The sequence below is a fragment of the Diabrotica undecimpunctata genome, chromosome 3 (genome assembly GCF_040954645.1).
Source record: "Diabrotica undecimpunctata isolate CICGRU chromosome 3, icDiaUnde3, whole genome shotgun sequence".
In the NCBI taxonomy this organism is placed as follows: domain Eukaryota; kingdom Metazoa; phylum Arthropoda; class Insecta; order Coleoptera; family Chrysomelidae; genus Diabrotica; species Diabrotica undecimpunctata.
Window position 1 is genome coordinate 12,742,068 of NC_092805.1, and position 14,904 is coordinate 12,756,971.

The 14,904-nt window shown below is 34.0% G+C and overlaps 1 protein-coding gene across 8 annotated transcripts in view; it reads left to right on the forward strand.

Annotated features, from left to right (window-relative positions):
• Rab3 (RAS oncogene family member Rab3) overlaps positions 1-14,904 on the forward strand; it is a 131,809-nt gene that overhangs the window by 82,425 nt on the left and 34,480 nt on the right. For 5 of the 8 annotated variants that reach the window (XM_072525282.1, XM_072525287.1, XM_072525283.1 and 2 more), the window contains exon 2: positions 13,488-13,709. In XM_072525282.1, the coding sequence (XP_072381383.1) occupies positions 13,488-13,709 (222 nt within the window). Of the gene's footprint in view, positions 1-4,830; positions 4,917-13,487; positions 13,710-14,904 lie in introns of all 8 variants that reach the window. The other 3 variants (XM_072525285.1, XM_072525280.1, XM_072525286.1) reach the window with 1 other exon arrangement.

The following is a 14,904-nucleotide window of genomic DNA, read 5'->3' on the forward strand; positions in this document are numbered from 1 at the left end:
CAAATTAGTGAAAAATCAGATCTTACTCAACAAAAAATGTGTGTTCCCCAGTGTAATTAGAGGGTTCAGAATAAAAATGAACCAAGTCCACTTTATCTACATTTGAGCTACAGAGGTTTAAAGTTAAAGCTTTATAAGAAAATTACCCGTTAACATTTTTAAAAGTATATAATATTTAATTTAAGAAGGTCAAGGAGTAACTTACACATTTACAGTGCTTTTATTGGCCAAATTTGATGTAATAACCCCAAAATATGCAAAAAAGTGGACGTTCAAATGTATTCTGAAGAATTTTAGAAAGATAATGAACCAAATGCTAGTGTTAATAATACACTTTATTTGTACATCTACTTCTAGAGAGATCTAGAGATCATATTAGAAATATTAAAACAAAATATTACTTAGGTGAAAGGAAAAATTAATTGACACAAAAAAACGAATCGTCGCCGTACCATGTCCTTCAGTTGCTTCGTTGTCCTGGGTTTGACGAGTTGGCTGATTCTCTAGAAGGGTTCTAAAGTATCCATGTTGAATATGGAGTATGTAAAGTAGCAGAGACAACATGTCCTCCTTTTTTTTTAATCATTTGTCTTTTGGTTGGGTAAACATGATCCTTCTGTACAATCAACAAGGTTTGCACTTCCACGGGTTTTCTAGGCCATGTTTTACTTGTCTTTTTCGAGATGTTTAAGGTTGAGAAACTCAAAATTTCACTGAAAGATTCATTTATTTTAATTTAAAAAAGTGCTCCTTTTTTAAACCTTAACCAATGTATCTTAAGCGAATTGATTTGTCTACCTTCAGTGCCCTTTTTTCTATTTATGATTGAATCTTCGAGGAATATTGTGCTTAAAAACTATTCCCGCTGTAGTTTTACAACTTCCAACTGAGGCTTTTTCATTTTTGCAGTTTTAATGATGTTGTACCAGTCATCCGATATATTGATGGTCCTATGTTTCTTGGCTGCTCTCTCTATTATACCGAATTCAGTATCATTGGAAAGGAATGAGGGGCCTGGTATCATAAGTTTTAAATAAATTGTTTCCACATTCATTAGAGGGTCTTAAACAAGTTTCAGTAGAGTAAGGCTAGTTCTCTATTCCTATTTTACCCAGCGCATGAGTCAGAAAATATAACAACGTGTTTAAGTATCCTTGTCATTTTCATACAAATATTTCCTAAGGCATGAAACTAGATCTTTAGAATCCCTTCCACCATTAGTCTCATCCCAGACATGCATATAGGCAGTGTTGTTATTAAAAGAATAAATTCCAAAGTATATATATATATATATATATATATATATATATATATATATATATATATATATATTGTAACAATATATATCTATAAAAATGTCTCTTATAGTAGGCTATTGAAGTTGTGAGTTTGGAAAAAGGCAATTGAAGTTATGAGTTTGGAAAAAGGCAATTAAAGTTGTGAGTTTGGGAAAAGGCAATACCTTTTGAAGGTCAAATGTGCAAACATATTGATCCTGCAAGGCCTCAGCGGCATTTTTTTTTAGTTCTACGTGCGCTTCTTCTGCCTGCTCGCCTAAAGTGCAGTTCTCTTTCTGTCTTTAAGTCGGCTGGTTTTTCAGAACAATTTTTTTTAAATAACTTGTCATATTTGCTGACAGTGTCCTTTGAAGGAGGTTTAAAGTGCAAGTTAAAGTTTTGACTGAAGATTTGGTAGTAATATTTTTTTTCATAGGATTTCTGTTTTTACTTTCACATTTCTCTTTGTATAAATCATACACTTTTTTATAATTCATATCTAGACTTAGGTATCTTTTGTTCTCATAATGTTTCTCATATCTTCCGTTCTCATAATTTCTTGTATAGTGTCTTTGGTAGCAGGGAAATGACTTTATATGAACAACAACATCTGAGCTGTCTATTTTACGCAACGCTACTTTTCTCCTCCAAGAGTAAATGGAGTCTTAGTTAACAACATCAGATATGCAGATGATACAGTAATAATAGCCGATAGTTTACAAGACGTAGAAAGACTCATAAGTAAAATAGTAATGTCTAGTAGGAAGTACGGACTCTCGCTCAATATCAAAAAGACGAAGTTTATGAAAATTCGTAAAAACAACCATAATACTAACGAAATCTTGACAGTAGAAGGCCAGCAGATCGAAAGGGTAAAAAAGTACACTTACCTAGAAACACTTATAACAGAAAAATAATGACTACACTGCAGAAATCAACGTCAGAATCGAAAAAGCACGTTCTAATTTTATGAAAATGAAAAAGGTCCTATGTGGCAAAGATTTAACATTAGCTCTTAAAGTACGCCTAACAAAATGTTACGTATACAGTGTACTAAACTATGGAGTGGAATCATGGACGTTAAATCTAGACACAATGAGACGACTTAACGCCTTTGAAATGTGGACCTATAGAACAATTATGAGGGTTTCCTGGGTAGATAGAGTTACGAACAATGAAGTACTAAGAAGAATAGGTAAAGATAAGGAAGTTAAACTTACAATTAAAGAAAGAAAGCTATAGTATCTCGGACATGTGATGGGGGCGAGAAGTATGGCATCCTGCGACTCATAATGCAACGAAAGATAGATGGCAGAAAAAGCATCGGAAAAAGACGAATTTCATGGCTCAATAACCTGAGAGAATGGTTTGGATGCAGCTCAAAACAACTATTTAGAGCTTCTGCCCCAAAAATTAAAATAGCTATGATGATTGCCAACCTCCGTAGCGGAGATGGCACCTGAAGAAGAAGACTTTTCTCCTTGCGTCAATACTGACATTAACTTCTGTTTTATTTAAACATCTGTATAATATTTCCCAACTTATTTGTAACATGTTAAGATAGTAGGTCTTACAAACCTTCAGCTGATTATTATGTTCATTTGGAATAACATACTGATAAATCTTTGATTTTGCTTCTCCTGATCCGTCTTTTATTCTACGCCTACTGACAGTTAAGGCATTAACTAAGTCCTGCAAAAAATAATTTGTTTTAAGTAATCTGCTAGTTTCAATTAAAAAATGATTTCAATGTATCTTCAGAAGAGAACTCACGGCAATTTTTGGGGCATTTACAGTCATATCCAGAGGGAAATATCTTCGCTTGTGTTACGTTATTACTGTGAGATGTGTACTCTTTACCGCTGTTACGATTCAACTTCCTTTTGTTAACTTTCTAGTTTTCAAAAGTTCCTCAGGCCGCTTTCTTCCTCGGGAAATCTCTTTATTCTCCCAATCTGAATGGACAGGGGGAGGAATGATGTTACTATTAGCAGTATCCGAGACAGGTTCAAACACCTTAAAAACAAATTAAATTGTAAATTAAATTCTGAAATAATGTCGCAAGTAGAAAAAAGAAAAATGGTGGAATATTTGTATAGAAAGGGTGTTCGAAACGTTAAAAAAATTAGTGCAACTGACTGAACTCGGAAAAAGTTCAGTGTATGAGATAATAAAGAGGATAAAAAATGGCATAACTATGAGACATAGACCAGTTTCGGGTAGACCGCATAAGATTCGCGGAAACAATTTAAATGGTTTAGGACGACAAAATCCTGGCCTGGGGTTTCGAAAATTAGATTTGAATTGAATCTTGAAAACGAAGAATAGATTTTTGTCAACGTTTTCGAGAAGATAATTTTAATAATATCTTCAAAATTTCCCACTATAATAATGGTTTGGAGAGCAATATCTCAGCGTGATACTACACCTCTCTGTATAGTTAATGGTACTATTGATAGTGCAAAATATTGTGACATCCTAAATGGTTTTCTTCTTGAAACGGCTCATGTTTTATATCCAGAGGGGTGGCGTTTTCAGCAAGATAATGCAAAATGCCATACTTCTACTTATACTCAAGCTTGGATGCAAGAACACGACGTGGCCAGCAGCATCTCCAGATCTTAGTCCCATTGAAAACATATGGGAACTGATGAAGATTGAAGTAAAACGAGCAGCGCAGATAAAGGTTTGATTCGGTCAATTTTACAGGCCTGGAACACCATTACCGAAAATTATGGCCTTGATCTAGTTTCGGGTGTACCTGGACGTTTAGTTAAGTGTTTAGATTTAAATGGAGGTTGTATAAGTAAATGAGATGAATTGTTTGTTGAAATTTTATATTTAAAGTGATAGAAATAAATACCGTAAAATTATAATTCTGCTTTCTTTTTTCCGGATACTTTCTAGGCGGACTATATATTATGTATTATTATACCTAATGAAATAGCGTACCTTCGACAAATCACTTGTCACAATTCTCAGAAGGATAACTCCAAAATATACCATCACTGGCATTATCAATAGCGGCCCTGCCCTTCCAGAACATACCGACGCAGTGAATAGAAATGAACTACTCCAGATGATTATGGAATAATACTTTTGATATTTATACGCAGCGCTGTTAAGAGTTGATTTAGTTGATAAAATATTATCGCGCTGTAAGCTTATAAATTAATAGTTACATAAAAATTTACAATACCATAGTGATTTATCGATTACTTTCAAAGTTATTTAAATTGTGTATCCCAAACAATTTTTTACAATATATAGTAATATAAAAATGAAAGTAACTACACAAAACAAAGAAATATCTTCTTGTAAAATAGTAACTGTTGTGAATCGGTCAGAAAACAATTATCTAAATATAGTATTTTTATAATTTTTGAATCTACTTAGCATCGATCAGAACTGCTGGCATGTAGATCAGGAGAAAAGGCGTTCTTAAATTGTTTGAGCAGTGTACTTCAAGAAGTAATATGTCTTTTGGATTTTTTTATTTATGCATAGTTTTTGAATTTATATATAAGTTTCATTTAAACCTTACAATCAACAGGTGACCATGCCTTCGAATTAAAAAAACGTCGATCCCATAGGCTAATTTCGTGGGTTGAAATTCCGCTAGGATACTTTTCTGACAGCGTAAGTTTGAACAATAATGGGGTTCTATAATAATTTTTTTATATAAATAAAGTTAATAGTTATAAAAATATAATATAATTCAAATATTCAAAAATATTTCTTGTTTTTTATAGCTTACCTAAGATTCAATTACTACATTAAAATCACAATCAAGATGCACTAGAAATAACCAAACCAAGACACGTTAAATGTTACAAGGAGCACTCTCAAATAGTGATTTACCATGTATATATACAGTGTGGCGCACCGAAAACGAAACAGAGGCATTTACTGGCAGATGATTCCTTTTTTGAAAAAACGCCCGGACCCGTCGATTTTGTTTTCGAGGGGGACACAAAATTGGCATAAAATCACTTTAACATTTGCAGCCCCTTAAGCGGGTGTGGCATCATCCCTAAAATCTTAACTTAAATAAAAAGGGGGGTCGAATGATCCATTATTTGAAAGGTCTTTCAACTCCCTTTATAATGATGTAAAATTCATGTATTCAATTCAGTAGTTTTGGAGGTTTATTGATTTAAAGTTTAAAGTAGACTTTAATAGGTACATCAAATTAGTTTGTACTTCTTTCAGAAGAAATTTAAGTGAAAGCATTTTCTTGATAAGTAAATGCTTTTATTTACTACGCCCATGGTTTATTAATAATAAAAATAGCAATTGAAGTGTCCTTTGTGACAAAAAAAGTTGTTTCTTGAAGAAAGATAAGTAGAGAATGCCACGTACTTATTTTAAATAGGAAATAGTACATTAGTTTGCGATTGATTTGACCAATCTTTGTTGTTAAAATATCATTTATTGCTTTATACATAAATTAACCATGGTATATTCCACGGCAGAAAGGGTTGAAATTATTGAAATATTTTTCGGAAATAATCAGTGCGCTAATAGAACAGCACAAATTTTTAATGAGCGACATGAGAACAATAATGTGCACCGAAAATATGTTCTAGAACTTCGCTAAATTTCGGGAAACTGGATCAGTCGCAAATAAAAAACGTAATATTGAAAATCCTATAAGGAACGAAGCAACAGAAGTGGGGGTTTTAGGGCAAGTTATTGTAGATCCTACATTAAGTACCCGCAAATTGCAAACTTCGTGTGGTGTTAGTCGACGTACTATCCAACGGATTCTAAAGGCCCATAATTTTCATCCGTATAAAATTCACCTTGTACAAGAACTTAATGAAGACGATTTTGATAAGCGATTAGAATTTTGTGAAGTTATGAGTGAACGTATTACAAACGATGAACAATTTTTATTTAACATTTGCTTTTCCGACGAATGTTCCTTTTTTTTGTCGATATTGGTCGGACTCTAATCCCAGAATTTACCATGAGGTACACACACAGCAGCCACAAAAATTAAATGTTTGGGCTGGCATTTTTGGCGATCATTTGGTTGGTCCTTTTTTCTTACCTGGAAATTTGACTGGTGAAATGTATTTGGAATTACTGCAAAATGCCATAGATCCTGCGCTAACAGATATAATTGAAAATCAGAATGATGGTCGATACGTTGAGAATATGTTGATGTTCCAACAGGATGGTGCCCCACCACATTACGCATTAAGATTTCGGCATTATTTAGATCAGACCTTTCCAGGTCAATGGATTGGTAGAAGAGGTGCCGTTGAATGGCCCCCAAGATCGCCAGATTTATCACCTTTGGATTTCTTTTTGTGGGGTTACTTAAAAACAAAATCTATGCTACTCAGCCAACATCCTTAGAAGATTTACGACAAAGAATTGTGAATGAGTGCCATCAAATTACTCCTCAAATATTGCAAAATGTCAGGCAACGTTTTCATCAAAATCTTTATTATTGCATGGAAAGTAATAGTGGTCATTTTCAACATTTACTCGGCTGACAGGTCAGTTCATTCTTTATTTTTTAACAACTTTGCTGCTATATATTGATCTCCTCTTACGATGATGTATTTAAACTTTAAATCAATAAATCTCCAAAACTACTGAATTGAAGTACATGAATTTTACATCATTGTAAAGGGAGTTGAAAGACCTTTTAAATGATGGATCATTCGACCCCTCTTTCCATTTAAGATTTTAGGGATGGTGCCACCCCCGCTTAGGGGGCTGCAAATGTTAATGTGATTTTATGCCAATTTTGTTTCCCCCTCGATAACAAAATCGACGGGTCCAAGCGTTTTTTTTAAAAAGGAATCATCTGCCAGCAAATGCATCTGTTTCGTTTTCGGTGCGCCACCCTGTATATATTGTATAAATCCCAAATTATGATTTACAAAGTTTACACATCGTAAATAAATATTATTCGGGAGTGTTCCTCGTAACATTCAAGTGTCTTGGTTTATTTCTAGTGCATTGTTTTTATCTAGTGATTGTGATTTTAGTATAGAAGAATTTTTGATAGTGACACAGGTTTCAATAGCGGAGGATCATTACGCATTTGCTGTGCTTTCTTTTTTTTTTAGTAGATTCTTGTGTGATTTTTCTCGATTTGTAGTTGAATTCAATTGGTTTCTATTTTTTATATGTTTCATTTAGTTTAGTATGTATAGCTGGTACGACTCTTAAAGCGTATTTAGTAGAAAATTGAGCAGTGTATTTTGAAGAATAAAAACTTATTATTTACAAACTGTCACTGTCACTGCCAACTCTTAAAATTTGTCAGATAACTGATTCTGTTTAACCTTAAAAAATGGCTCCAAATACTAGCAAAGAACTAAAAGCAACCATTGTAGCGAAATTAGAAGATGGTTGGTCACTATCTGCCGTAGCGAACCATTTAACCGTAAGCAAAACAACAGTTTTTAAAAGATGGAGAGAACAAGAAACTGTCGAGAGAAAGCAAGGTTCTGAAAGACCAAAAATATCAACCGCTCATGAAGATCGTACGTTTTGGAGATATTAGAAGAGAATCCTTTTGAAGATGCAAAAACTGCAAGAATTATGTTACAGTTTCCGGAAAGAAAGACAACAAATTGGCGCAGAATTAAAGCATTGCGCCTTAGGTACCGAACTGCAGCAAAAAACAAGCTCTTACACCACAACAGAAGCAAGTAAGACTTAAATTTGCTTTAAATCATTAGCTAAAATATCAAGATTTTTGGGACAGGGTTAATATTTACAGATGAGAAAATTTTCAATCTTCTAAAAAGGGCAAAATTGGGGTATATAGAGCAAATAATATTAGATTGAATCCTATAAATGTTGATACATATCGAGCAGCTTGTCATTTTAGCGCCAATGTATGTGAATGGATTGTATCTAGAGGAATGGGAATGGTATGGCGTATTGATGGTAGGTATGTTGGGCAGACTTATCTGAATATTCTAGAAAACATCATATTTCCCAGTGTAGAACAGTTGTATCCAGGAAATAATTTTATTCTCCAACAAGATAATAATTGTCCTGTTCACACTTCAAATATAATAAACCAGTGGCTTTATCATAACAACATCCAAACCTTACCATGGCCAAGCTACAGTCCAGATTTAAACCCAATCGAGAATCTGTGGGAGTTATTATAAAACGGTTGTTTCGGCGTAATTTTATACCTCAAAATGCTGAAGAGCTATGGTACGGTATACAACAGGTTTGAGAATAGCTCTCTGAAGAAGAAAATATTATAGTTCCTTTCACGTAAATGGATCGAAGAATACAAGCTGTTATCAGTGCTGATGGAGATATTACCAAATATTAATTTTATTTTTACATACCTAAATTTAGTATAGTTTGGTCTTCCAGGCCCTCGCTTTCTTTCTAGAGTTTCTTGTTCCCTCCAATTTTTATTAATAGAAAAACTGTGGTTCTGCATATGTTAAAATGTTTTGCTGCCTCTAATAATGCCCAGTTATCTTTTAATGTGGTTACAATTATCGCTTTAATATATTGTTGAGTGAAGTCGTTTGTTTTATTGCTTAATAATAATAAAAATAATAATAACAACACTATTTTATGTAATAACCATCATTTATATACTCTTTATAAAATGCAGGAATTGAAAATAATATCAAAATTTAGGCCTTAATAATTATTACAATTTATGAATTAACATATCTAATCAATTGTTTGTTGTTTGTTTATTTTATTATTTCTTTGTCATAATAAATATAATATAATGTCAGACCAATCAAATACACTGCTTAAAATGATCAAATCTTACGATGAGTCGTATCAGTTTTTTTAGGAACCAGCTGTACATCTCTTTAATGTTATTCCTGACTTAGTAGTCTCCCAATTTACATTTTATGTCTTTTTCATTGATGGCACTGATATTTATGGACTACGAGAAAGAATTTGCTAATATTCGCTCCGTGCGTGACTGACGCGACACCTATCGCCTTCAACTGACAGTTTTGGACCTACCAATTTTCAGGTTAAACATACGGCATATGTTTGACATTTTTAAATACATGCGAAATTGACAATTATTAATAATTAACTTTTTAATTATATTTTTTCAGTTTATGTACAAAATAAATGTAGTATTAAAAACTGGGTTTCTCAAAATTCATCATAATATATCTTTTCAACCATAAACGGAAAAGAAAGGGAAAAATCTAGTACTGGCAAATCAAGTTTTTCACGTGAAAGAGCATATATTTAAAAACAGTAATAGTAAAAGTTATGATATAAAAGCTAAAGTCATCAGGCACTCTGCAGTTAGCGTGAAGCCTTATAAAATATCATTTAAGGTAAATTATTTAAATTTTTCCTATTTCAATTGCATAAAAATGAAGTTATGTGATATTTACTTTTTCATATTAATAGCACGGATCCATCTTTTTCTTTTCTCTAATTTATATGTAATCTTTGGGAACCTGTAAAAACTACACCTACTATTTTTGCTATTATTAGCACAATTAAATACGCAATATGTATTTGCACACATTTTTGATAAAATTTATGTGTAAAAAGGTAGGTCCAATTGTGTCACATTTCGCTGCTACGCACGCTGGCATCGTTTCAAAGTACCCCTTACCATGGCCACGCACGGAGCGAATAGACAGGCAGAAAATGGTAAAAGTATTGACAGAATGTCGAATAGACCATTGCTACACCAACATAATCCAACCTATCTACCAGAATGCCACTGTTATGGAGTAACGTTAAAAGATAAAAATTACGAAAGAAAGGCAAAATTACTAATATATACCACAACTAACTCGACAGACGATTCTCCGAGTAAAATCACTTGGCCATGTAGACAAAATAAATACTGACAGAATCCCAAGAAGAAGGTACTAAAAGAGAAAGAGAAAGACCACGAAAAAAATAGCTAGATTCAGGAAGGAAGAAATCACTTCAAGTGGCTGACGGAAAAACTTTGACGCTAAATATCAAAAATGAAGGATTATCATCGAAGCATTGAATATCTAGGAACTGTTGTGCTGCTTTATAAATTATTTTGAAGTTTAAATTTTCAAAATGATATATTTTAATAGAAAAACACGTATTTTGGGGGCAAAATAAAAAGAGGAAAAGAAGGATATAAATATCATCTTCTTCCTTAGCTTTTTTTTCCATGGGTAGCTGTTGCTTACTCTTCGCCGTCACTCATTTCTGTCCATCGAGTCTTCTTCACCTAAACCTTTCTTTCTTAAGTCTGCTTTTACATAGTTCTCCCATCTTCTCCTCCATTTTCCTCTACCTCTTCTTACATCAAGTTCTAACAGCTCTATCCTTCATCCAACATAATTTTCTTCTCTACCTGTGACATGACCATATCATTCTAGTATTTGTTCTTGAATCTTTTTTAAGACTGTAGTCACCCTGGCTCTATCCCTAATCAAGTCTTTTTTGATCCTGTCCCTTCCAATCTTACCCAACATCCACCGTAACATTTTCATTTCAGCTACCTTCATTTTCTTTTCCTGGATCTCATTTACAGCCCACACTTCATCGCCGTACACCAACTCAGGTCTAACCACACTCTTGTATATCTTTGCTTTCAGCCCTTCTCCGACTTTTCGATCACAAAGTATCCCGCTCATTCGCTTCTGGTTAAATCAACCAGCTTGTATCCTGTGAACAATCTCTCGATCTATGTTATGTAGGAGCCAAGGTTTCGTCCTAGCTTTTCTGCAAGCAATTCTACCTCCCCAATCATTCCTCCTCCTCACAACCATATATACATAATTTTCGACATGCTAACCTCGCTAAGTTCTCCCTCTTCAATAGCCCTTCTCAAACAATTTAACTTCTCCTCCATCATTTCTTTGTTCTCCTCTACTAACACGATATCATCAGCAAAGAGCATTGACCAAGGAGCCCCCTACTTCACTTTCGCTGTCAGTACTTCCATAACAAGGTTAAACAGGTAAGAATTTAGTGAAGAGCCTTCATGCAAACCAACCAACCGTCACTGGAAAACTTTTAATCAATCCAACAGCGGTTCTTATTTTGGTATACGCTCCGTCATACATATCCTCACGTACTTTTCAGGAACCCTTCACAAGGTCTATTAATGTCAAATGTAGCTCTCATTTTTTTTAACTGTACTTCTCTATCGACTGGCATAAACCCAAACTGTTCTTCTCCAATCGATGTTTCTCTCCTTAAATTTTGCTCTACAGTTGTCTCCCAAATTTTCATTGTCGGTAACATTAACTTTATCTCTCTACAATTCTTACAGTTCTAAATGTCCTCTTTATCTATATACAATGATACCATCACACTATCTCTCCATGCATTGGGCATTCTTTCTTTCTCATATATCCTCATCATTTGGTACAAATAATCAACCCTTTCCTCTTTTAGAGTCTTTTAAACCCCTACCCAGATGGGATTCAGAAAAGGGCTGGGTACAAGGGAGGCTCTGTTTGCAATGAACGTTCTCTCACAGAGATGCTTAGACATAAACCAAGAAATTTACACCTGCTTTATTGATTTCGAAAAGGCCTTTGACAAAGTACAACATGAACCACTAAGACAAATTCTAATAAAGAAAAATATAGACAGCCGAGATATTCGAATTATATGCAACCTATATTGGAATCAAACAGCAAATGTGAAGGTTGAGGGTAGGCTAACAGAAGAAATTCAAATCCGTCGAGGAGTCCGGCAGGGATGCATCTTGTCGCCACTTTTATTTAATCTGTATAGTGAAGCTATTTGTGAACAAGCACTCGAGGAAGAAGATCTTGGTCTGATAATAAATGGTGAGACGATCAACAATATAAGGTATGCTGACGATACGGTTCTCCTAACGGGAACGCTAGTAGAACTACAACATCTCGTTCAAAGTCTCAATATATACTGTAACAGTTACGGCTTGAAAATTAATTTGAAAAAAACTAAATTTATGGTAATCACGAAATCAAAGAACATCAGAGCTAATCTTGTAATAGACAATACAACGATTGAGCGTGTGTCCTGTTATAAATATCTAGGTGCTTGGATCACAGACGATACTGATCAAACAAAAGAGATTAGGTGTAGAATAGAAATCGCTAGATCAGTCTTTAATAGAATGCGCAAACTCTTTTGCAATCGTGATATCAATATAAAGTTACGAATACGAATGCTGCGGTGTTATGTCTTTTCTACCCTGTTGTATGGAGTAGAGGCTTGGACACTAAAACAGTTGACCATAAAAAACATCGAAGCTTTCGAGATGTGGTGCTATAGGCGCAGTCTCAGAATATCATGGATGGACCGCGTCACTAACACGCAAGTACTCCAAACTTTAGACAAAAGATGCAAAATTCTAAACGAGATAAAAACTAGAAAGATGGAATACTTGGGGCACATTGTGAGAGGTGAAAAGTACGAACTTTTAAGAAATATCATGCAGGGCAAAATTAAGGGCAAAAGAAGTGTGGGAAGAAGAAAAATATCGTGGCTTCGTAATCTACGTGAATGGTTCGGGTGTAGTTCGATTGAACTTTTTAGGCGCGCTGCTAACAAAGTCGCAGTGGCCATGATGATTTTCAATCTCCGCTAGGAGTGGAACGAGAAGAAGAAGAAACCCCTACCAGTATTCTATTGGGTTCTACTAATTGCCTGACCAATTTTCGTCTTATTTAACGCCTTGACAGCTTCATCTCTCGCTATCCCCGGTATTACATTCTCAAATTTGGAACTCTAAGGACTCTGCACTTTCTTATAATAATATTATTTTGAAGTTTAGATTATTGAAATAGGTATATTTTAAGAAAAATACGTGTTTTTAAAACGAAAGAAAGAGAAGAAAAGAAGGATACTGTCGTCCAGAAGATGTCCTCTTGTTGGTTGCCTTAAGACTATTTTGTAGAACAAAATTGTCGTTCCTCAGCTGGCTCTTTTGAGAAAAAATTTTGTATTGAATGTAAAAAACCAAAACTGAAATAAAGTTAAGTTTATTGGCTATACACATCATCAGTTTTTTTATAGATATAATATATTTGTCTTTTCTTTTATAATACAAAGTATTTTATCCTTCGGTCAATATTTAAAACAGTAAAATTATTTGTCGTTTACAATCCACTGTGACTGTCACCGTCGATTATTGTGCACCCTCTGATAAACTCAACTACATAACAAAATTTATTAAACAAAACTATATACATATGTAAACCGTCTGACCATTGTTTAATTTCTAATTTTCAGATGGCTGGTGCAGATCCAAAATGGCAGAAGGACGCCGCCGACCAGAATTTCGATTACATGTTCAAATTATTGATAATAGGAAACAGTTCGGTTGGCAAAACGTCGTTTCTCTTTAGATATGCCGATGATAGCTTCACGTCAGCGTTCGTCAGCACCGTCGGAATAGACTTCAAAGTTAAAACTGTTTTCAGACATGACAAAAGGGTCAAACTACAAATATGGGTGAGTTTGCAAAGCGATATATGTCAAAGGACAATGTTAGTTTTATAAATAGACATCAAAGATGGCTTTGAAATAAAGTTTGTTCTGTTTCACATTTATCTAATAAAAATAACGAAATTTTTTACTTAAACTTGAAAACTAAATTAAAACTTTAATAACAATTAAGCTTTATTTTCTTTTTTAAAACCGTGTATAACTTTTCGTTGTTGATACTTTATGGACATTATGGTTGATAAACTTTTATGTTTAATGTGTTAGTCATTTAATGACTGGCTGTTTGTCTAGTTTGTGCTATTAAAAAAACTTTTATTATTAAAAAAATTCATTTTGTTTAACGCTCGAATACGGGACCTTTTTTGTCAAACGTAAATACGGGACTATCGTTAATTTTACTACTCCATAGAAAGTCCAGATATACGATCCTAGAACAGCTGCACAAAAAGAAGACATCAACAGTTTCTATGGTCGTTTAGAAGAAACTGCTAGCGCTATTCCGAATCGTGCACTAATCATAATTTTAGGAGACTTTAGCACCAACGTAGGGTCATCTGATGAAAATATTGAAGAAGTGCCGCACAAAAATGGACTGGGACAGAGAAATGAGAATGGCAAACCTCTAGTGAAGTTCTGTAAAGAACTATATCTTACAATTGCAAACACGTTCTATCAACATCATCCACGAAGATGATATTATTCATTATTCTTTCTAAATCTTCCAAGTTGTCTGCTATTATGACTGTATCGTCGGCATGCCTAATGGTGTTTATTAAACTTCCGTTCACTTTTATGCCGAGTGTCTCGTTTACCAAAGCTTCTTGTATGATTTCTTCAGAATAAGCATTAAACAAAAACGGCGACAGTATGCAATCTTGCCTGACCCCTCTCCTTATCTTTACTTCTTCTGACACTTTTCTCTCAATTTTTATATTTGATCGTTGGCTGTAGTATAAATTTGATATTAATGTAGTCGGTCATGTTTTACTTTATCGAATGCCTTGTTGTAGTCTATAAAGCATATATAAAGATCTTGATTAACATCCAAACATCTTTGAGTCAGCACGTTAAAAGAAAATAGTGCCACTCTTATGCCCACTCCATTCTGAAATCTAAACTGGAAATCACTAATATATATCTCCAGCTTAGCGTGTATTCTATTATGTATGATTTTTAGCAGGGTTTTTAAGGTACGTGACAT